Source organism: Vipera berus (assembly GCF_964194415.1).
Source record: "Vipera berus genome assembly, chromosome: 2".
Taxonomy (NCBI): domain Eukaryota; kingdom Metazoa; phylum Chordata; class Lepidosauria; order Squamata; family Viperidae; genus Vipera; species Vipera berus.
This window is the reverse complement of record NC_138203.1, coordinates 101,615,434-101,638,316: the sequence shown is the minus strand read 5'-3', so window position 1 is coordinate 101,638,316 and position 22,883 is coordinate 101,615,434. Positions and strand designations below refer to the sequence as shown.

The 22,883-nt window shown below is 36.1% G+C and overlaps 2 protein-coding genes across 3 annotated transcripts in view; one reads left to right on the top strand and one right to left on the bottom strand.

Annotated features, from left to right (window-relative positions):
• The window catches only part of GTF2E2 (general transcription factor IIE subunit 2), a 46,370-nt gene that overhangs the window by 20,010 nt on the left and 3,477 nt on the right, over positions 1-22,883 (bottom strand). For both annotated transcript variants that reach the window (XM_081317562.1, XM_081317561.1), the window contains exon 2: positions 20,655-20,821. In XM_081317562.1, the coding sequence (XP_081173688.1) occupies positions 20,655-20,817 (163 nt within the window). In that variant the 5' untranslated portion in view covers positions 20,818-20,821. The remainder of the gene's footprint in view (positions 1-20,654; positions 20,822-22,883) is intronic.
• Positions 15,440-15,733, top strand: SMIM18 (small integral membrane protein 18; the record flags this gene model as incomplete). The annotated part of the gene is made up of 1 exon (XM_081317569.1): positions 15,440-15,733. The coding sequence occupies one exon, from the start codon at positions 15,440-15,442 to the stop codon at positions 15,731-15,733; it is 294 nt and encodes a 97-aa protein (XP_081173695.1).

The following is a 22,883-nucleotide window of genomic DNA, read 5'->3' as shown; positions in this document are numbered from 1 at the left end:
CTAGTCATGCCGGCCACATGACCACGGAGACGTCCTCGGACAAGCACTGGCTCTTCGGCTTTGAAATGGAGATGAGCACCGGCCCCTAGAGTCGGAAACGACTAGCACGCATGTGCGGGGGAACCTTTACCTTTACCTTATATATTTTTACTCATAGGAAACTGCTATCAGGATAATTCGGAATTTAAATCAATTGGTTAATCACAAAAAAATGCAAGAAGCAATTTATCAAAGTTACACTGGAAAAAAATCAGTGTCCAGGAAAACATCTATGTTTGGTGTCCCTCAAAGAAATTCACTCTCTTTCTTTCCCTCTGTCTCCCTCCCTCCCTTCAAGCTCACACATTGTAATTTAAGAAAATGAGGGGGATATAGAAGACACCTACAAAATGGAAAAGAGGTTTCTGGCAAATTTGTACAGTGTACACTATCATGGTTGCAGGTCACTTAAGATGGAATCAGCTCAAACTATAATATCTTCCAGTTTCTTAGCCTGAAAAAGAACTGGAAACATAACAGTGTATTTGCATCCCATCATGGTGAGATGATCTAGAAGGATGTTGTGTTTTGAAGTACTGAAAGTTTCACTGAAGAAAAGGAATATGTTCAAACTGTCTCAATGGTTTTTGGTTAAAACAGTTGCAATTAATCAAAAATACAAAGGATTCCAAGTAATCAATATTGTACAAGAAAAGCAAATATCTCTTCTATACAAATGTCAAGTTATTTTACTACAGTATCCAGACAAAAAGGAGGAACATAAAAATGACCCTTTAAACAAGCTTTGGATAGATTATGATTTTAAATATTATATAACAAACTATTTCTGGGAAAAATGATGGTCGACAGGAAGAAAATGGCAATGAACATAACTTTGTATTTTTTATTTTATATTGACTTCATTCTAGTTCTAGTTAAAATGATGCATTGAATAAAAATAAATAGTAATGCCTAATTAACTAGCTGGAACTTGAAAAAATTAAACAGGGTTTTTAGCCTGGTTGGTACTAGGATGGAAGATCGTGAGGAAATGCCAGATTTGTAAACGAAACAATGAAACTGAAAAAATAAATCTTAGAAGGTAATGGCATATCACTCCCATACAGTTGACAAGAATGTCAATGTATTACATAATACAATATTCAGGAATTGAGCTTGATTTGAGGGAAAATTTACATTTATTCTAGGGTCAAGCAGCAAGACAAATATTCTCTTAAATTCATTTTATAAGGCAATTTGAAATTTCTTTCATAGGTTTAACACATAAGAAATCAATTTATTTGCTTGGTCAAGAAAATTCACTGAAAATAATTTTGAATACTGAAAAAATCAGAATATATCCTTTTTCCAACTGTGTTTTATAATATTTTATATGTCTTTTGCATATACGTTTTTGTGCTTGTCATTTTGTCAGTTATGCTGAGCTACTAAAAAGCAGTTTACAAATTTAGAAATATATAAATCTGAACAAAATGTTTAAACATACTGTGTTTTTTACAACTATCAACTGATTAAATGACAAACTGGAATTCTAGAAGTAGACTTGAAGACAATTGAAAATGGAAAAAAAATCTTATGAAGCCAATTCAGAAATCATTGCTTTAATTTCACAGATTTCAATAGCTTTTATCATAAAGTGGAAGACAAAAAATAATGTTAAATCAAAAGGTATCTTTATGTATAAAACATATGAATGAGTTTATTCCAACGTGTATGTGTGTAATTTTCCTCTCTTAAGATCTTGACTGTACATATTTATGTTTCACCAGCTTAATCTGCTATTAGAAAAGAAACCTGAAGATATTTAAACAATAAATATCAAAGCAAATGAAAACAAAAAAATAACACATTGTTTTTAAATATATTTCATTGTTAAATAAGCTTTTAAAGAGGTTAAGAAAGTAGGCAGAATGTAATCCGATATTTTATATATTTCAGATTTATGAATGATTTCCTCGTTGGGTAGGGGTCTAATGCAAATAAGCATAAAGGAAGATGTCAGCTGCATTCTGCTTCAGCCAATAGTAGCAAAGCTCCATCTTAGCTGTACCAGAAGCTGTATTAAACAGCAGATCAGCACTGTTCCAGCATCTTTTCAGAAAAAAGGTACGTCTATATCTTTTTTTAAATTAATGCCTTATAATTATTGTCTTACTTGCAAAAAATGAATACATCTCAGAAAATCAAAACACGTAAGACCTCTTTATTGATTTTTTAAAATTATAGTTGTTTTTGTTTCTGAAGCCTATGAGCATGGTGGTTAAATGCAGAGGTGCCTGTCTTGTGCTAATAGAAAATCTTGCCATCTGTGCATTCATGAAGAACTGATGACCATCCATTTTAGAAAGAGACTAACATACCCAATAATTGTAAACTACATCTTTCTGAGGTTCTGTGTTTCCTAATAATTAATTTTATTTTGGGAGGTAAAATTTAATAAATAGGGGAGTGTGTTTTTTAAATGTTAGCAAGATTTTAATTTTTTCCCAAATTTATACAATCACTAAGTTGCAAAACCAAGCCAGTAAACTGATCTCTTCATCTAGCTTTGCCATCTGGCAATTGTATAAGATGAATCAGTAAGTTGTTAACATGGACACCACTTTAAAGAAAATCAATTGGGTTTGTAACAGTTTAAGCAATAAATAAACTTCCCCAACTCAATCAGCTAGCCATTGATATTTACATATATAGTTTATTATATATACAAGTGATTTGTTTTATATCATCTGATAATAATACAATGTTATGTATTCAGATAAGACACAAGTTTAGTGAGGCTTGCCCCCCCCACACACACAAATGATGTAAGACTGCAACCAAATTTAAAGAAGTTTCTAATTTTATTCAAAGCTTTCTTCTAAGAATTCTAATGAGGATTATGAACTTCATAAACAGGCTATTTTTATTATTTGTATAATGAAGTAAATTTTGATTGTTATAATAACCAAACAGTAAATAATATTTTATTTCAAATCATATGTTCAGCTAGCATTCAGCTGCATAGATGATACTGAAATTTATAAGAACAGAATAAAAACTTTATTGTCACTTCAAATGTACAGTAATCAGCAAATTTCACTGCATTCAGCTCTCAAAAAAAATTACTATTATGCATATACCCACATACACACATATGACACAAAGAAACACCACAGTCTAGTTCTAATGTATACATGGTAGAAAAAAAGAATCTTGCAAAATTTACACAATGAATGGCATAAGGAACAAAGCTGTTACAGAATCTAGTAGTTCTGCTATAAATACTTTGAAACCTTCTCCCAGGGGAGCAACAGAAACAGACCATGAAGTACGTATGTGGGGTCTCTAACAATGTTTCGATCCTCTATGCACATAGCCCTTATAAGCAGGGTCTTGACTTAACAGGAAGCGAGCTTCTTATAATCTTCTCAGCTGTCCTTACCACTCTCTATATGACCTTCCATCTGAGGCAGTGCTACCACCAAATCAAACATTTATGCATTGTTAAAACGCTCTCAATCGTGCTTCTGTTAAAGTGGCCAGGACAGAAGAAGAAAGATGTGCTATCCTCATCAGTGCAAGAAATGGAAACACACTGGTTTGCACAGTTCACTAAACATATGAAGAGAGCAACTCAGATTGTAGTTATCTGTACCTCCAGGAACTTAATACTGCCTCCACAGCTGCAGCCTTGATTCAAAGTGGAGTATGACTACGCCAGCTCTTTCTAAAACCAACAATGATCTCTTTTGTTATATTAACATTCAAAACCAGGTTATTTTTATTGCACCAGCCCACCAAAGACTTCACCTCCTTCTTATAAGAATCTGCATTATCATCCTGGATAAGAGCCACAATACTTCACAATATGATTCGTAAGAGACTTAGCACAGCAGTCATGGGGCATATCAAGGTGAACAGTAACGGACTCAAAACAGAGTCCTATGGGGAATCTGTACTCAAAAAGATGGAATTGGAAACTTTTCTTCCAATTCGCACAAACTGGGGCCTATCAATAAGGAAGTCAAGTATCGAGTTACGTAAAGAAGTATTAAAATAGACTTCCGGTGGCGGCGGAGCACCGGAGACAGCCTTTTTGGGCTGCCCGCGGCTCAGCTGTGTAGATTTCACCCGAAACAGCGCCGATCAGCTGTTCGGGTGAATTTGAAGCCCCCTCCTCGGGAGAAGAGGAGGGGGTGAGGCCCCAGGTAGGGGTCGAGTTCTCCGGGGCCGCCTGAGTTTAAAGCTTGGGCGGCTGAAGGATCGAACTCCCCCGTAGCCTGGGTTGCTCCCAGCTGGTCAGCGTCTCTGCTCCGGATTTCTTGGAGCAGAGCCAGGCGTTTACGACCACCCCTGCCAGAAGGAAAGACCTTGGAATAAAAGGAGCAGGCAGAGCGGTACAAGAGGAAAAGGTGAAGAGGATCTTTATTTTTACTCTCGAGCTTAATGGACTTTTTAAACTTAAAGTGAAAGTGCGTCACAAGTGAAAGTAAAAGATGGCGGCTAAACCTCCCTCAAAAACTCTTCGGAGTGCTGGAACTTCTCCGGTGCAACAGACATCGTTGCAAGCCTTGCTTCCTCCTGCTGCATTGACATCGAAGGACTTACAAGATGCCCTTGAAAAACATGCCCAGGTAATTTTAGTAACATTGGGTGATAAATTGGCAAAAATGGAGGAGAGAATAGAAGAGAGGATGGAAGAGAAATTTAGTGCGATGAGGGTAGACATTTTGTCTACAGTGGAAAGTGTGGCGGAATGTGTGCAAGGTTTGGAAGAAAAAGTGGAAGATTTGACTCAAAAAAATGCTGTACTAGAAGTAAAGGTATTGGAGAATGAAGACTTAAGAGACAAAATGGACAGAGAGTTAAGCCTTGTTCAGTTTCACCAGATGCAGTATGCTGTTAGAATCAGAGGCTTAAAAGAAAATATTAAAGAAGATTTAAAGCAGCTGATTTCTGAAGCCCTGGAAGCAGTATTGGGTCAGCCAGCATCTGAAATAAAGGGATGTATGGATAAAGTTTTTCGTGTTAACTCATGGATTGCCAGACAGAGGAAGTTACCTAGAGATGTGGTGGTTTACTTTACAAAGAGAGAAATCAGAGATGAAGTTATTCAAGCTGCCTATGATACTAAAGTAGTGGTTGCTGACCAAGAAGTTTTGGTCTTAAAGGAAATTCCTCCAAAGATTTTAAGGAGAAGAAAGGACTTTGCATTTCTTGTGCAGGAACTTAAGCAACGTGATATAAGGTTCAGATGGGAGATTCCAGTTGGGCTGGTGGCGATGTATGAAGGTAAAAGATACCGCCTGGTTACTGTGGCACAGGCGCGTGATTTCTACAATAATGTTTTAAAAGCAACCCCACTATCACTTTTGGAAGCGGCAAAGGGATTTGATGAAGAAAAACCTCATGAGGCTGAAGATGGTCAGACAGAGGAGGATGGTGCTGGAAGGGATCAAATGACAACTTTGTTGGCTGATGCTGGAGAGCTAAGGGTGACGCGTGCTGCTTTAAAAAGAGCAAAACAAATAAAAGAACAAGACCAGCAGATGTTTATGGAACTTTCAAAGCGTACTTATAGCGAGGCAGTGGGAGGAGCGCGGCCCAAAGAAGATAGGGCCATTGGAGAGGTGCTCCAGAAGCTTCGGGGCGACAAGAATGGCGACTAAATTCTTAACTTGGAATGTTAATGGACTAAACTCGCCTCAGAAGAGGAAGAAAGTTTTTCAATATTTAAAACAATTTAAGACTGATGTTATATGTTTGCAAGAAACGCATATTAGGGCTATGGACCAAAAGTTTTTACTGAATTCAAGATTGGGTACGCAATTTGTTGCCTCTGCAATGAATAAGAAAAACGGAGTGGTTGTTTATGTTAAAAGTGCTATAACAGCGGACTTAATTGAAGCAGATAAGCATGGAAGATACGTAATGATAGATTTGTTGTTAGAAGGTAAAAAAACGCTTTTAGTTGGACTGTATGCTCCTAATCAACAACAACAACAGGCTGACTTTTTTAGCTCACTTCATACAAAGCTTACTCAGTTGGATTACAAATCGTTTATTTTTATGGGGGATTGGAATGGCGTTTTGGACGTACAGATGGATAAGGCTGGTTTTTTTAAGCGTATTCCGTGTCATGCCAGACTGCCTAAGTCTTTTTTTGAAATGAAGGATGATTTGGAATTGCGAGACATTTGGCGTGACACACACCTGCATGAAAAGGATTATACTTTCTTTTCTGATAGACATCAATCTTTTTCTAGGATTGACTTCATTTTGCTGACTAATGACTTTTTTCTAGGATTAAGAAGGTAAAGATCTGTGCAAGAGCTATTTCTGACCATAGTCCAGTATGGTTAGAGATCAATAAGGACAATAGAGATAGGCGCTCGTGGCGCGTAAATGAGAACTTGTTTAGAAATCAGGAAAATGTGGAAGAACGGATGAAGGATTTTTTTGAAATTAATATGAATAAGGATACATCTATGGACATGGTTTGGGATGCTAGCAAGGCATATATGAGAGGGGTGCTGATATATATGAATAATAAATACAGACGTACTTTGGAAGCTAGAAGGAAAGAATTGGAGAATGAAATTAAGGAAAAAGAGAAGGCCTTGATTTTGAATCCATTGGATGTGAAAACTAAGGAGGCTATCAAGCTATTAAGAGGACAATTTGATAAATTAATGGCTGATCAAGTGGCAACCAACTTGAGGTTTGCCAGGCATAATACTTTTTGCAATGCTAATAAGCCAGGTAGATGGTTAGCTTATAGACTAAGGAAAAAGCAGAGGGCTTCTAACATAGACAAAATTGAACATAAGGGGAAGGTAGTGTTTCAACAGGATTTTATTAAGGAAGCCTTTGTGGATTTTTATTCTAAATTATATGCTAAGGAGAAGATTAATGAAAAAGATATTGATGAGTATTTGGAGAATGCTAGCATCCCGGTTCTTACGCAAGTACAAAAAGAGATTAATCAATTGATTACAGAAGAAGAAATATTTACAGTAATTAAGGAGTTGAAGGTCGACAAAGCGCCAGGTACAGATGGTTTGACTGCGGCCTACTACAAAAATTTACAATTAGAGATGGTTAAACCGTTAAAGGAATTGTTCCAGACAATCCAGAGAGGGGGAAAGGTGCCTCCATCTTGGAGAACTGCTTTTATCTCTCTGATCCCGAAGGAAGACCAAGATGCTACTCAAGTAAAAAACTATAGACCGATATCACTATTAAATACAGACTACAAGATATTTGCTAAGGTGCTGGCTAATAGATTGATGAGGGTTCTGCAACGGGTGATTCATGGGGATCAAACTGGGTTTATTAGTGGTAGGCAAATGAAAAATAACGTGAGGCATATAGTTGATGTGTTGGAATTTTTGGAAAGGAACAACCAGATCCCTGCGGCGCTAATTTTTTTAGATGCTGAAAAAGCTTTTGATCAATTGAATTGGCAATTTTTGATGAAAGTTTTAGATAAAATGAATTTTGGGGATAAATTTTTGCAACCAATTAGGGCATTATATCAAAAACAAACAGCTCGAATAATAGTTAACAATAGTTTGTCAGAAGTATGTAGTATTGAGAAGGGTACAAGGCAAGGGTGCCCGCTATCGCCTTTGTTATTTGTGTTAACATTGGAGATATTATTGGTAAAAATAGAAATTCGGAAAGAATTAAGGGTATACGGATTAGAGATCAGGATTATAGATTGAGAGCGTTTGCAGATGATCTGGTTGTTACAGTGACCCAGCCGGAGAGCTCTGTTGTGGACCTGATGGAGATAATAATGCAATATGGGAAGGTTTTTGGATTTAAAGTTAATGTACAAAAAACTAAAATTTTGGCCAAAAACATGACAGCATCGCAAAAGGCCCTTCTAGAAGGGTTAACTGGATTTGAGATTGTCAAAAGGGTCAAATATTTGGGGGTGCTTTTGTCGCCCTCTAATACAAAATTATATAAAAATAATTATGAAAAATTATGGGGAAAAATCCAAAAAGAAATGGAGAGTTGGGAAAAATTGCAATTGTCTTTACTGGGAAGAATTGCAGCAGTGAAAATGAATGTCCTGCCTAAATTTTTGTTTTTATTTCAAATGATACCGATTCTTAAGAAAGATTCTAACTTGGAGGAATGGCAGAGAGGTATCAATAAATTTGTTTGGGCAGGGAAAAGACCACGAGTCAAACTTAAGATCATGCAGGATACTCGTGAAAGAGGTGGTCTTAAAATGCCTAATCTTAAATTATATTATGAAGCTGCTGCGTTAGTAGGTATAAGTGATTGGATTAATTTGACACAAGAGAGATTATTAAATCTTGAGGGCCACGACTTGTTGTTTGGTTGGCATGCATATTTGTTGTATGATAAGAAGGTAGATAATGTGTTTAGAGTGCATATTTTAAGACAGGCATTGCTGAGAGTTTGGAAGAAGTACAGACATAAGCTAGACTGCAAGATACCATTGTGGGCAATTCCAAAACACGCAATAGAAAATATACATGCTGGTTTCAAACATGATGTGACTACGTACAAGGAGATTCTAAACCTGGAAAGAAATGTCTGGTGTTTGAAACCATATAGTCTCTTGCGAGATGAGAAGATTGTTCAGAATTGGTTTCAATATACTCAGCTACGGGCCAGGTGGAAAGAAGATCAGAAAAATGGTTTTACAATGACTGATGAAAATCTGATAAAGCAAATCAGAAATCAGGGTCCAGCACATATTAAACGGATATATCTTGCATTGATAGAGATTGACTCAGAAACAGAACTTGTTAAGGATTGTATGATAAAATGGGCCCAAAATATTCAAGAAGTTATTACAATGGACACGTGGGAAAAGATTTGGGTGAGGAATGTAAAATTTACACAAGCTCAAAATCTAAGAGAGAACTTTTATAAAATGTTTTATAGATGGCATTTAGATCCTAAAAAGCTTGCAAGCATGTATCCGAATTATCAACCAAAATGTTGGAGGTGTGGTGATGAAGATGCAACATATTTTCATGTATGGTGGACTTGTAAAAAGGTTAAGGCCTTTTGGATACAAATTTGGTGGAATATGCAGAAGATTTTCAAGCAAAGGATAAAGTTTTGTCCGCAACTCTTCTTGCTGGGAATAATTACAGATGCTACGGTTGTGGACACTAAGTTGATGTTGAATTTAATCACGGCAGCAAGACTTTTAATAGGTCAGTATTGGAAGAAAGAGGAACTGCCGACTATAGAAGAATGGACTTTAAAGGTTTCCGACCTGGCAGAGATGGCAAAGATCTCGGCTTACTTGAAAGATCACTCGCAAGAACGTTATATTATGGAATGGAGAAAATGGGTTGAGTACATCCAGAATAAATATAGGGTTAAGAAGTTTCATGTAGCATTTGAATAAGTCTTCCTTCGTTTTTTCTTTCTTTATTTTCTTTTTTTCCTTTCTTTTTTCTTTTCTATATATATTTAATATCATTAAGATTTGTATTATCCTGTATAAGCTAGAGAGTGATGGATTTTAGAGTTTATGGTTGTTAGTATATGGTTGTTTATGATTGTTTTTCTTTTTTATACCTTGTATTTAGCTCTGGGAAGTCGGGGGGGGGAGGGGGGGAGGGGTAGGGAGGGAGGGAGAGGGGAGGGGGAGGGGGGACTGTTAAAGATAAACTGTATGTTAAAACTTTTCAATAAAAAAAAAGAAGAAGTATTAAAATACAATAGGCTCAGTTTGTTCACCAAATACTGAGGAATGATTATGTTGAAACCTGAACTAAAATCAACAAACAGCATTCACACTTGAGTATTCTTCTCCTCCAGGTGCACCAAACTAAGATGAAGCACACAAGAAAGTGCATGATCTATAGAGCGGTTCTTCTGATAAGCAACTGACAGAACATGGTTTGTTGCTAAATTTTAAACCTCCCAGTACAAAAATGGCCACCATGGATACAGAAATATATTATGAATTTAATTAGTATAGGACAGAAATCCATTTATTTTTATAGTTAAATAAGCATAAGTGACCTTGCATACAAATTTTAGCCTGAGATTTTATAATACATGTCTCATCTTCTTATCAAAGTAAGATTTAAAATAAAACGAGTAACAATTATTTTTATGAAAAACTGCCTAGCTAGGAAATATTATATCTCCTCCTTCTTAAATACTGAGTTCTAAAAATTCCAAAATGTGTTGTATTTTCACTTTTGCACACTTGCAGAGCTTAATATTGCAATTAACAGTATAGTCATATTATCACCAAATATCTGTGTCAAATAACCGTACACTGTCAAAAACTAATATACTCTACCTTTTCAACCCAAATTAAATTTCAATATTCAGGGATCTGTTTCCCAGAAAAACTTTGAGTATTAACAGTTTTCCTGTATCGTGAAAAACAGACTGGTTTCTCTTATCAGGCAAAAACCAACACAGCTGTAAAAGTCAACTTGAAGGAGATCTTACATTAGCTAACTTAATACCTTTCTATATTCCCTGACCCAAATTCTACTTTAAATGTATTCTAAATATTTTGACTCTTATCACTGTTGCCTCTAACAGTAAGTGCAAACTATATCAGGAACATATGCAGCTCTTCTGTCAATTCTGCAGTAAAATTAAAGGAAACTATTGTGGCTAAATGGAACATATGGCTTTCAGTGCATACTATTGCTCCAAAAGAGGGACAGAACCAGTTAGGGCAGGGGTGTCAAACTCAATTTCATTGAGGGCCGCATCAGCATTGCGGTTGCCCTCAAGGGGCCGGGTGGGCGTGGCCTACTGGGTGGGCATGGCTAGAGTGCGTATAGCCTACTGGGTGGGCATGGCCAGCTCTACATCGTTCGCATCAAGGGTGCCTATGGGAGCCTGGGCAGGAGTGGGACAGATCTGAGGGTCTCTGGCAGAAGGAGGGTCTCTGAGCCAGGGCCAAGGCAGCGGGGGCCGTTCCCTCACTGTTTCCAGGATGGCTCCGCAGGCCACATGAAACCACTTCGCGGGCTGGATCCAGCCCCCGGGCCTTGTGTTTGACATGTCTGAGTTAGGGTGTTACAAGTAAAGATACGTGCTACTCTGTCCTATAATTTTATACAATTTTTATATATCCTTTATACTGTATATCTAGAATAACAATTGAACTGAAACAAGAGATTTTTTTTAACACTGCCACAATAAGGGCATTGTTAGTGAAGATGATTAAACTTGCAGAGATGGCTAAACTTTATGGCTGCCCTTATACACATTTTTCGTGAAACAGAAAAATTCCCCTTATGATTTATGGTTTTGATTAGGAAAAAAGTGGATTCTTAATCATAGTAAGAGTTAATTTTGTAATCACTTATATTTACTGTAGAGGAAATCAGAAGCTTTTTCTTTCTATTTTATTCTTTTCGTTCTCTACTTTTGTCTTTTATCTTTTTCTTTGTTTGCTTTCTATATTGTGCATTAGCTTGTGTTCTGTTATGTTCTCTTTTAAACTTGTAAGAAAATTTAAATAAAAAATAGAGTAACAATTCTTATGTTTGTTTCAGGGCTGTTTAAATATAATCTTCTTGTGGAGTTTTTTTTAAAACATTCTACTTCTTGTGATGCTTTTTTCCTCTTTGTTCCCCTCTTAAAATTTAAGGTAGATCCTCCTTTCATTCAATGAGCATTCATTGAACTTGGATTTGAACTGGATCTTCCTGCACCTAGTCCAACACTTTAACCACTAGGCCACAGCTGGATTCCAAGGCTCAAAATGAGACCAATGTATGAAGAAAGTAGGATTATTTTAGAGTGACTTAACTAGAAACATAAATGCCATGAAAATTCATACAAAAGTTCAGTCTGTTTAGATCTCAATGAGTGTTCTGCCCCCACATAGAATTCTGAGCCAAATCAATATAGTTACTTGTGAATGGGAAAGGAGAAAAAACAACAATCTTCTTCATATCCAATTTTAAATAAGTTCAAACCTAGGGTTACCTCATCTGGATGGCAGAAATCTGGATGACCACTAGATAGAAGCAGTTTTAAGTTTTCTATACTTTTTTGCTATGTAGCGATTCTCTACCCTTTTGCAGTCGATATGATAGCTCATTAATTTTCACATGGTTTGAATGAAACAATTCCTTAGTTTCCTTCAAATACTCCACTTGTTTAGAAATCTAATTTATAGTTTTGGAAAATTAGTTTAGAATACATTGGCTACTGGTGTTACTCCAGAAGTGCACTTTCAGTGATCTTTGATTAGAGGTTAGTAATCATGTGGAGTTGGTCTTCTTCCCAGGAAAATATGAAAAGCTATCTTTAATTCAGTTTCTGTTGGTGCCATATAAAAGCCTGGTTCTCAGAGAAATAAATACATGAAATGTAGCATTGTGATGATTTTCCCGTCCATTCTTTTTATTCAATCTGATTCAGAAGAAGCTCTGAACAAAGCCATTACTTTGGATTTGACATCCAAAGGACTCTTCTGGTCATCACACTGAATCTAGTTTCTTTTTGTTACAGATATATAGCTGTATTACTTAAACCGTAAATTCCTATTCAACTTGATCCAGATAAATATTACACTACTAAAGGATAAATTTACACCTAAGATGGTGGTTCTCAACTTGTGGTCTGTGGGGGGCCATGATGTCATCATGGGGGGAAGTGCAGGAAGGCTTGAAGAAATGTTATGATTTAAATCTTAAGCCTTGAGGGTGGTCTGTGCCCACAAAAGGTATTTAAAGGGGGTCCGTCGTGAAGAAAAGATTGAGAATCACTGACCTAAGAATTTAACAAAGCTACAACAGAAGCATCTCTGTGTAGGATGCTTATCACATACAGTTTTGTCAGTCCCCAGTTGATGTAACAGTTTAGCTGGAATTCTTATCACTGCCTGGCAGACTGACTTGGACCATAAAACATAAAACAAAGCTTTAGAAATTTTCTAGCATTTGAAGGAATTACCTTGACACTTGAGAAAATAATGAGTGGAATAGATGGTATCAGACATAATTACTAAAGCTTTTTAGACCATCATGTTGTGCATATATCCTATTTATCGTCGTGACACAAATGGAGGAGTAGCACAGTTATGGCTGAGATCAGGGAGGCTTTCCTGGGAAGAAATTCTACCATAGCTTGCTTTCCCGCCATCCTATTTTCAGGTTTGCATAGACTTTAGAGCTACCCTGTGAAGGGGATTATTGTCCTAAACTGCAAAAACAATTTAAGATCAAGTAGAACAGAAGTGGTATCTGTTCTAAAACATTCTTCCCTTAGGAAATTGCAATTCTTGCCTAGTACAGTAACTGGAAATAATAAAAGCTGGGAAGAAATCTACTTACATTACAAAGTAGTGTTCTGTTTCTTTCCAAGATTTTGAATTGTTTTTGAAAAACACTTCCATGGTCTGTAATTCAAATCTAAACTTTCTAGGAAATGGCAAATATCAACTATGATAAGTTTTTCCCCCCCCTTTGAAACAATTCCATGATCCTACATGGCTTTTCATTCTACTGTGAGTGGGCAGCTTCTTCCTCAGTGTTGTTTTTTCTCAGAGATATATGACTTCTCCAAGTTTCTGGTGGAAACAAGAAAATGAAACAGCAGGGTAGGTGTGGTTGATAAGGCACTGAACCAGATTGTGAATTCTATTGCATTCCTCAGGCACTTAAATGGACTGCTTAAAACTCTCTCTACTGTCTTATAACAATGTGGCTGATATGTAAAGGACGGGTGGCTCTGACTCTTGGCTCCTGTAATGACCAACATTGGGAAAGGACATTTGGAGGGCCAATGTTCACAGCATCATCTGGATATCTGGGATCAGAATTATATACGAAAAGTAAAATACTGCTAGAAAAAGCATCTTTATTGAACCCTTCCATATGCTTTCTTTCATGTATAATAAATTAGAGGCTTGTACATAGCTTTCAAAGATAGTATGATTTGAGCAGGGTTTGTCACTTCCACCCAGTCCCTGCTCTGTAGCCTAGTTGTAAAAGGAAATTGTTTCCCATAAATTACAAGGTTTTCTAGGAACTGAGTAGGAAACCCTTTCTAGATTCAATTAAATTCTGCTTTTCCAGTCTCAGAGATAGACTTTTTACCATTGTAGCTTTCTTATTCCTCTTTGTAGTTTTGATTTAAATAGTAGATGGAAAGGGGAGAAATTATGTAATTCAATATGAGTGACATTGATCTAATGGTGCTGTTATTGTTCTAGCAATGAGTCCATAAAAAGTTAAGCATTGTAGTTTAAGCTGAGGTGAGCAAGTTATATGCACCCTCCCAATTGCCTTTTATGTGACCTTTGTTGGTACCCACATCATCCCCAGCCTCTTCCCACATGCCTGTCCCTCCTGATATTATAATTTTGCCAGCTCTGAATTGAAAGGCACTGTTTCTGCAAGCCCAGCAACATAGCATCCTCTCAGTATAGCAGCCTTAGAGCATTGCTTTATGATCCAGTGACTGGCAAACTGAGATTTTTCAGAAAATCAGCACAGTGAACATTTAGCTTTATCAATGCCAAACACTTTGGCTTCATCAATAAAGATAAAATCAGAAATCAACAATTGTAATACTGCAGCATTGGTAAGTCAATTTATATCAGCAAATGTCTTCAAATGCTTCTTCAAAAAACATTTTGAAAACATAATTCTACACCATAGTGATTTATCTGGGAGTAATCCCAATAAATTCAATGCATTTGTGCAGTCATATACAATTATGCTGTGAGCTATAATCACATTCTCAACTGTAACTGAATTGCAAATGATTATTCAGAATGACTATGACTGGCATGCCAGTCAAACATTCCAAAATGAAAGCAGGGGGCAGCTTGAAGATTTCATTTTATTATGATACCATTTGTAAAAAAAAACCCAGAAACAGAGTTGTTTATTATTGTGTATTATCTTGCTCTTTGGGCAAAAGTTTTTCTACTAGTATTTACTGAAACAGCATACTCCCAGCTTACTTAATCAGGAAACCGATGATGATCTATGACAAAATTGGCTCGCTGACCCTTTAGCACCACCATTTTTAAAAGCAGGGCTTTTGTTTTGGTGTTTTAATGGCTGTATTCTATTTGTTTATTTTTTGGGAAGCTTACGCTACCACAATTTGGTACCAAAATGTAACTTTCTCTCTCAAAGGAAAAAGAAGGTAAATTACTCTAATTTCTAACCTTAAAGTTCTAAAACTCCCTGAAATATGGCTAAAAAACCAATTTTGCCCCTTTAAGGTTGTCATTGTCTTTCTGGCGATATCACCTGAAAACCAGAAGGTAATTGTGGACATTGACCCTGGGAAAATTGTCTAGTTGTGTTTTATAAAGAAACATTTAAGATTACAATTAGTAAACTAAAAATGACAAGCTTTTTTCAATTTTTGTTTGTTGGTGAAGGAGAAAAGAACCTAACTATTTATATATTTTAATTTATTGCAGAGAGAGAAATTAGAGGAACTTCCAAACATGGCAACTTTCAACATTAGCCGCTGGAATGAAACCACATCCCTCTATCATTATCTTGGGTTTCAAGTGCAGAAAATTTACCCTTTCCATGACAACTGGAACACTGCTTGTTTTATCATCCTGGTCATATTTATATTTACTGTAATATGTTTGGTGGTACTAGCCTTTTTATATGAGCTGCTCGACTGTTGCTGCTGCGTTAAAAACAAGACCATGAAAGAGTTAGAAAATGAACCCAATCCTGTTAGATCTATGATGAACAGCTTCAGAAAGCATGAAACGGAAGTGGTGTAGTGGTGGAATGATCTTCAGCACCAAAAACAAACAGATGTTCAACATTATATTGAAGCCTCTTGTATTTTAGGACCAAGCAATTCAGATGCTGTTTAGCCTTAAATATCACTATTAGCAGTCCCTTTTTTGCTGATGGGTAGAAACCTGAAAAGGTAACAAAATATTTGCTAATAGGTAATGTCACAATGTGGTGTGAAAACAGAGGGTTGTTTCCTTTTATAATGAACTGCTGTAGACTAGTACTGATTAAATACATTTTTGTTCAATTAATGAATTGCTTTTTGCTTTCTTTAAAATGCAGTCAAAATAAATTAAAGCATATTAAGATACCACAGAATATAAAAGTATCATTTGCCATGCAATCAATTTGATTATATCTTTAATGTATCAAAATAGTAGTTTGATACTCCATTATTTTAAACAAGGGGCTACGCCAACCCAAGGGTTCAAAATAATCTTCTACAAATCTGTTAAATATGAGATATGTAAAAGATATGGATTATTATTAGTTGTACATCAAAACACTGTTTCTCAGTGCTTAGGCACTTCGTAGTTTCTCAGCAATTATATTCCCCATAGTTAACTATACAGTGATCATGTCAATCCTTCACAAGTACTGATAAAGTCAGCTAAGAAACAGAGCCAAAGGAAATGTTTATGCTTCCTTATCCAGTTCAGCTTCTCATTTTTAATCTTTAATCCAATACATTAAAAACATATAGCAAATATGACAGTAACCTTGTTTCCTTATTTTGATTTAATGCAGGGTGTGAAACTCGCAACGTCACGTGATGTGTTGCAATGTATTGTGATTTTTTTCCATTGCCAACAATGGGGTAGGTGTGGTTTTGGCATGATGCATTCAGCCCGCAGGCCAGCAGATAGACACCCCTGATTTAAAGGGAATATTAAAAACATGGGACTGCCATCAAAACAGCAGCTGTACACCAAACCCTCCATGCCAAAATCTGTGCTATATAGGATATGAAACATTTGGGATCATAAAATAGGACAGCAGTCTTTTCTCAATCTCAGTCAACAGAAATAATTCTTGCCAAACTAGTTTAGGATTATAATCCTTAGCCATCACATCTACCACTTATGTTGCTTATTTTATCAGCCTGAACAATAAGATCATCAACATCAAGATTAAAAAAGGAGAAAGCAAGCAAGCACATTTATGCAACAAGAAGTGACAGAATGATAAAGATTGCTTTTATTATATAATAGCTTTTTAATTTGTTTGTGCTAGTGCAAAAATCAGCAGAACTTTCTTCATGTTTGAACAAACACACTTAAATAATTCCTGTCCACTAAATTTAAGTTCCTTTGTTTTCTTCAGCATATTCAAGTCCTCTCAAACTCCATATAACAAAGTGGCAGGTGGATGCTCTTGTAAACAGCCATTTTTATTCCTTTTACTCTTTTTTACTCCTTTTCTCAAACAATTTTTCAACAGAGCACATCACCCATTATCTTTCTATGAACATTTATAATTGTTTAAATTTCTGCATCCATTTTCTCATCTTTAGTATACATTCTCATCAGTGTACACAAATTCATCAATTTGATTTAATTTTCACCTTTTATGTATAAACTCCATATATCTCATTATACAGTCATGGCCGAAATTGTTGGTACCCCAGAAATTTTTCCAGAAAATCAAGTATTTCTCACAGAAAAGTATTGCAGGAACAGATGTTTTGCTATACACAGGTTTATTCCCTTTGTGTGTATTGGAACACAACAAAAAAAGGGAGGAAAAAAAGCAAATTGGACATAATGTCAAACAAAACTCCAAAAATGGGCTGGACAAAATTATTGGCACAGAATGATGTGCTTTACCAAAAAGCTCTATCTTGGTCTCATTTGTCCACAAGACGTTTTCCCAGAAGGATTTTGGCTTACTCAAGTACATTTTGGCAAACTGTAATCTTGCTTTTTTGTCTCTGTGTCAGCAGTGGGGTCCTCCTGGGTCTCCTGTCATAGCGTTTCATTTCATTTAAATGTCGACGGATAGTTCGCGCTGACACTGATGCTCCCTGAGCCTGCAGGACAGCTTGCATTCCTTGGGAACTTGTTTGGGGCTGCTTATCCACCATCTGGACTATCCTGCGTTGCAATCTTTCATCAATTTTTCTCTTCTGTCCACGACCAGGGAGATTAGCTACAGTGCCATGGGTTGCAAACTTCTTGATAATGTTGCGCACTGTGGACAAAGGCAAATCTAGATCTCTGGAGATGGACTTGTAACCTTGAGATTGTTGATATTTGTCCACAATTTTGGTTCTCAAGTCCTCAGACAGTTCTCTTCTCCTCTTTCTGTTGTCCATGCTTAGTGTGGCACACACAGACACACAATGCAAAGACTAAGTGAACTTCTCTCCTTTTTATCTGCTTACAGGTGTGATTTTTATATTGCCCACACCTGTTACTTGCCCCAGGTGGGTTTAAAGGAGCATCACATGCTTGAAATGTTCTTGTTTATCCACAATTTTGAAAGGGTGCCAATAGTTTTGTCCAGCCCATTTTTGGAGTTTTGTTTGACATTATGTCCAATTTGCTTTTTTTCCTCCCTTTTTTGTTGTGTTCCAATACACACAAAGGGAATAAACCTGTGTATAGCAAAACATGTGTTCCTGCAATACCTTTCTGTGAGAAATACTTGATTTTCTGGAAAAATTTCTGGGGTGCCAACAATTTCGGCCATGACTGTATCATATGATTTATTGCTGGTTGTAAGTATTCAGAATTTCAATTAACAACACAGCATCAGCCAGCTGCAAATGTACATAATGTCTGTATATCCAATTAATATTCTTCCAAAGACCCTCAACAATTTCTTCTATATTTATCTATAAATATTTTAAGGAACCAATGGGACAATATCCATTTTCATCATATACTGCTTACATGGTATTCAGCAACTACTTTCCAACTTTACTTTCATGCAAAATATTCCATAATTCAAATCTACTGATTTTATCACAATTGCATGCATTTTTGAAATATACAAATATACAGTAAATTTTCTTCCTACCGAAGAGCAAAGGTTTGCTATGGAAACCCCTATTCAATATAAAACTGCATGTTTGTACTTCCCAAATTCTTTGTCACCTGTGGCACCTTTTCAAGTAGAATTTTAGCATTATTGGCACTTTTCCTTTTGTAGAGGAACAATTAGCAGCATTCCCCAACTACCGGATACAGATGCCCTCTTCACCTATGTATTAAAAAAGTCCCACAGCTACACCATGAGCAAATCACATCCATATTTTAACATTTTTTCAGAGTTGTAGCCTTACCATTTTCAACTTTCTTATGCATTTATGACTTCCTTTTCATTATTTTTGTCTTGGGTATATGTATTCAGCTCAATTCCACATTTCAATATATCACTGTTATTCACACACAATTCACTTATGGTATTCATTTATTTCAGTTTCAACCCAAATCATCTCATCATTTAATTTTTAAAATTTTATTCACTCTCCTGGAAACTCCATGTTTAGCTCTCTTCACACATTTCCAAAATGTATTATTTCTGTAATCGCTCTAACATGCATTTTTTTTATCCATAGCCTCTTTCATCATTCCACAAGAAACCTTTTTCATACTTCCTATTACCGTAACTGTACATTCTTTCATGGTACTCAATACCACAATTCTTATTATTCTACAGAACTTCCACATGAACTTTCTTTATTGCCCCCCTTCCATTCCTTCTCTTTTTTTATAGAGTAGCATATTTGCTCTCCTATAGCTATTATACTTTCACTCTTGCTACTTTCACTTCTTTCCTTTTCTTCCAGGATACCTCTTTTACAAGATCTACTCTTCAGTCTTATCAGGAAATGCTCTATTCATCATTCAGAACCTCCAATCAACTTTGCATCCTTCACTCAGTCTTTCAATTTTCATCATATTCAAACCACATCATGCTTGTACATTTATACTTTTTTGCCATATATGGCTAAATATTTATATAATTAAAACAAATGTATTTTTAAAGCAGAAGCTAACCCAGATTGTTGGGGGCAATGTGCTAACATTGTAAACCACTCAGTGCTGTAAATATATGTAAATAAGTCTAAGTGCTATTGCTATTGCTATTGTTGGTTCTCTGAATAGTCCCACTTTTTCTCTACTGGTTTTTCTCCCATCCATTCATGTCACCTTTTCTCCTGGATCCATGTGCAGTGATGAACATATTTTCATACTCATTTCTGATTCTTCCATTAGCATTACACATTGGAGCATAACATACAACTATCAACAATTCATGGATTACAACTTCTATTTGTATCCATAATTCAGATAACATTCATTCTTTTGACATACATTTTAGCTCTTTCATAATTAAAATTATATTTTCATTTCATTGCAAGCGTTCATCAACCCCACTCCATAAAATCTAACTACCTTCATTCAGATTATTACATCCTTCATTTCTCTCTTAAGTTTCAATACAAAACAAATTTATTTTTATACAATTTATTCATTAACTCATGCTCTTTATGCTCTTTACATTTACATACATTGCTAGTTCTAATTTTCCAAATATCAGACTTGCCAACTGATGACATAGAAATTTATCCTCATCACCCTTCATGGCCAATTAAGACTTTCACATAATGATTTTAAGTATGTTAAATAACTAGAGTAGGAGTAAACTAAGTTACCAGCCATAATCACAGTCATGCTACATACAGCATTCCCTGCTAACAGTAAGAGCAATGATTATCAGTTTTCACATGCATTTTGGTCAGCATGCCACATCCAAAATTCACTTTTAGGCCAATATGTTCACCTTATTCTATGCCAGCTGTCTATGCAAGTCAACGTTCCATTACCTGCGCCTATCAACCAAGAGGTACATGCATCAATTGCCTATTTTAAATTTCCCTCTGCCCCCACTAACCTGTATTTGGTTTTGAACTAGATGAACCACTCTGTTCTACTTTGGCTTTCTTCTTTTTAGAAGATGAGGAATCAGAAGAAGGTGCTGGACGTTTCTCTACAGCAGGTGTACAGAGTGCTCTTTTCTTGAAAAGTTCTCGTTCTCGTAACAAGTTTGGATCCATAATTCTGTCACAGAAAAAATGACACATAAATATTAACAGACCAAACCCATTCTTAATTTAATATTGTAGGTTTGAACCTCAAAACAAAAATGTTTTATTTTTAGACTCTGACAAATCTATGCTTGCAAAAAAGGTAACTGATGGAGCAGTGGTGGAGCAGTGGGCTAATGCCTCCTTAAGTAACACCAGCTGCCTGCAATTAGTGCAGGTTCGAGTCCCACCAGGCTCAAGGTTGACTCAGCCTTCCATCCTTCCGAGGTAGGTAAAATGAGGACCCAGATTGTTGGGGGCAATTAAGCTGACTTTGTAATAATGCCGCTGGGGTTTGTGTGAAAGCCCTAATAAGCAGGCATATACATAGAATGAAGGCTACTGCTAAGCTTGTAAGCCGCCCTGAGTCTTCGGAGAAGGGCGGGATATAAATGGAATTTAAAAAAAATATGCCATCTTAAGAATTGTTGTAGCATTCTCCAAATGTAATTACACATTAATACAAAATAGAATGAAGAGAAAGAAAAACATGTATGTGGTGCTTTACTTCATTATCTCCAAGCAAGAAAGTTACATTCATTGGGGACACTAGGAAACCTATATATTTGGTAGGCAAATATTTTTACTACCCCATTTTCTTTGCGCTTTCAGAAAGATAATATAAAACTATAGTAATTAAATAAATGTTTAACCAATTATGCTTAGCATTTTTCAGGAAAGCATCAACTTTCAATTTTAGCTTATTATAATTTTTACTCTAAATTTTGTATTACGTTTTCATCACACATAATAAAAATCAATTATTTGAAAACCAGCAAAAACTTCTTCCTAATATTTAGAAAAAGACAACTTAGGAACATATTTGGAAAATTCTAGATTGGACAGATTTTTTTTTTCCTTAAAACAATTTTGTAAAGTAGGTCTGCAATAATCTCAGTGAACTCGAAAGCAGCATCACAGTGGGAGCCATTTGAGTTACTTCCTTAAACACTACAATGCATCTACTGTATTTTTAAGGCATGATCATATTTCCGTATTTTTAAGCAATTGTTGCATAGATTCAGAAGAAAATATCTGCGTTAATATACTGCATTAAAGCATTGTTGGAAAAAACCTACAGTAGACATAAAATATTACGGTATAAATCATATTTTAAATGTGACTGAGTTCATATATGATGTTAAACTTGCTTTAACATGATCTGTAAATTCAAGTTATGTATGTTTTTCATTCTAAATCTCACTGACATAGAAGCTTCCAAAATCTGTTGTTATCCTACTTCATAAATTGTCCTTGGCTGGCTCTATCTGTACACATAGCCATTTCTCTTGGGGGGGAAACCAAGTGATAACTAGAAGTTTATGAAAATAAAGCTGATTTATAGAATTTAAAAGAGCTGCAAAAACCTGTTGAGTGATTTCCATAGCTACAGTAGATTCATAATGGGTACATAAACTGAAGCCTTAAAGGTGATAATTAAGCAATTTCCAACAGGCCAGCAAGCATAAACAGTGACTGAAGCTGGGAGATATGTACAATGACATCCAGAGGACCACCTGTAATGAGGATAGCAAACTTTGAATATAAACACACTTTCCCAAAAATAAAGGATTGCCATGAAAGGTAGTTACAGCAAGGAATTTTTTCAGGAATCCACATTTCAAACAAGTGTGAATGTATTTTGGTAAAAGCAGTAGTGTAAGACAGGCGAGACTTGGTTTGAGAAGTCCATGTGCACATAGTTTAGACATTTTAGTGTAACAAGTTTTAGTTTATTCGTACAGTATTTATGTCATACCTGTTTCAGTGGCCTTGCGGTCCGGTCCCTTGGACCGCAAGGCGATCAAACCAGTCAGTCCTAGAGGAGATCAACCCTGAACTGCTCTTTAGAAGGCCAGATCCTGAAGCTAAAACTCAAATACTTTGGCCACCTAATGAGAAGGAAGGACTCGCTGGGAAAGATTGAGGGCAAGAGAAGAAGGGGACGACAGAGAATGAGGTGGCTGGATGGAGTCACAGAAGCAGTAGGCATGAGCTTAAATGGACTCCAGAAGATGGTAGAGGACAGGAAGGCC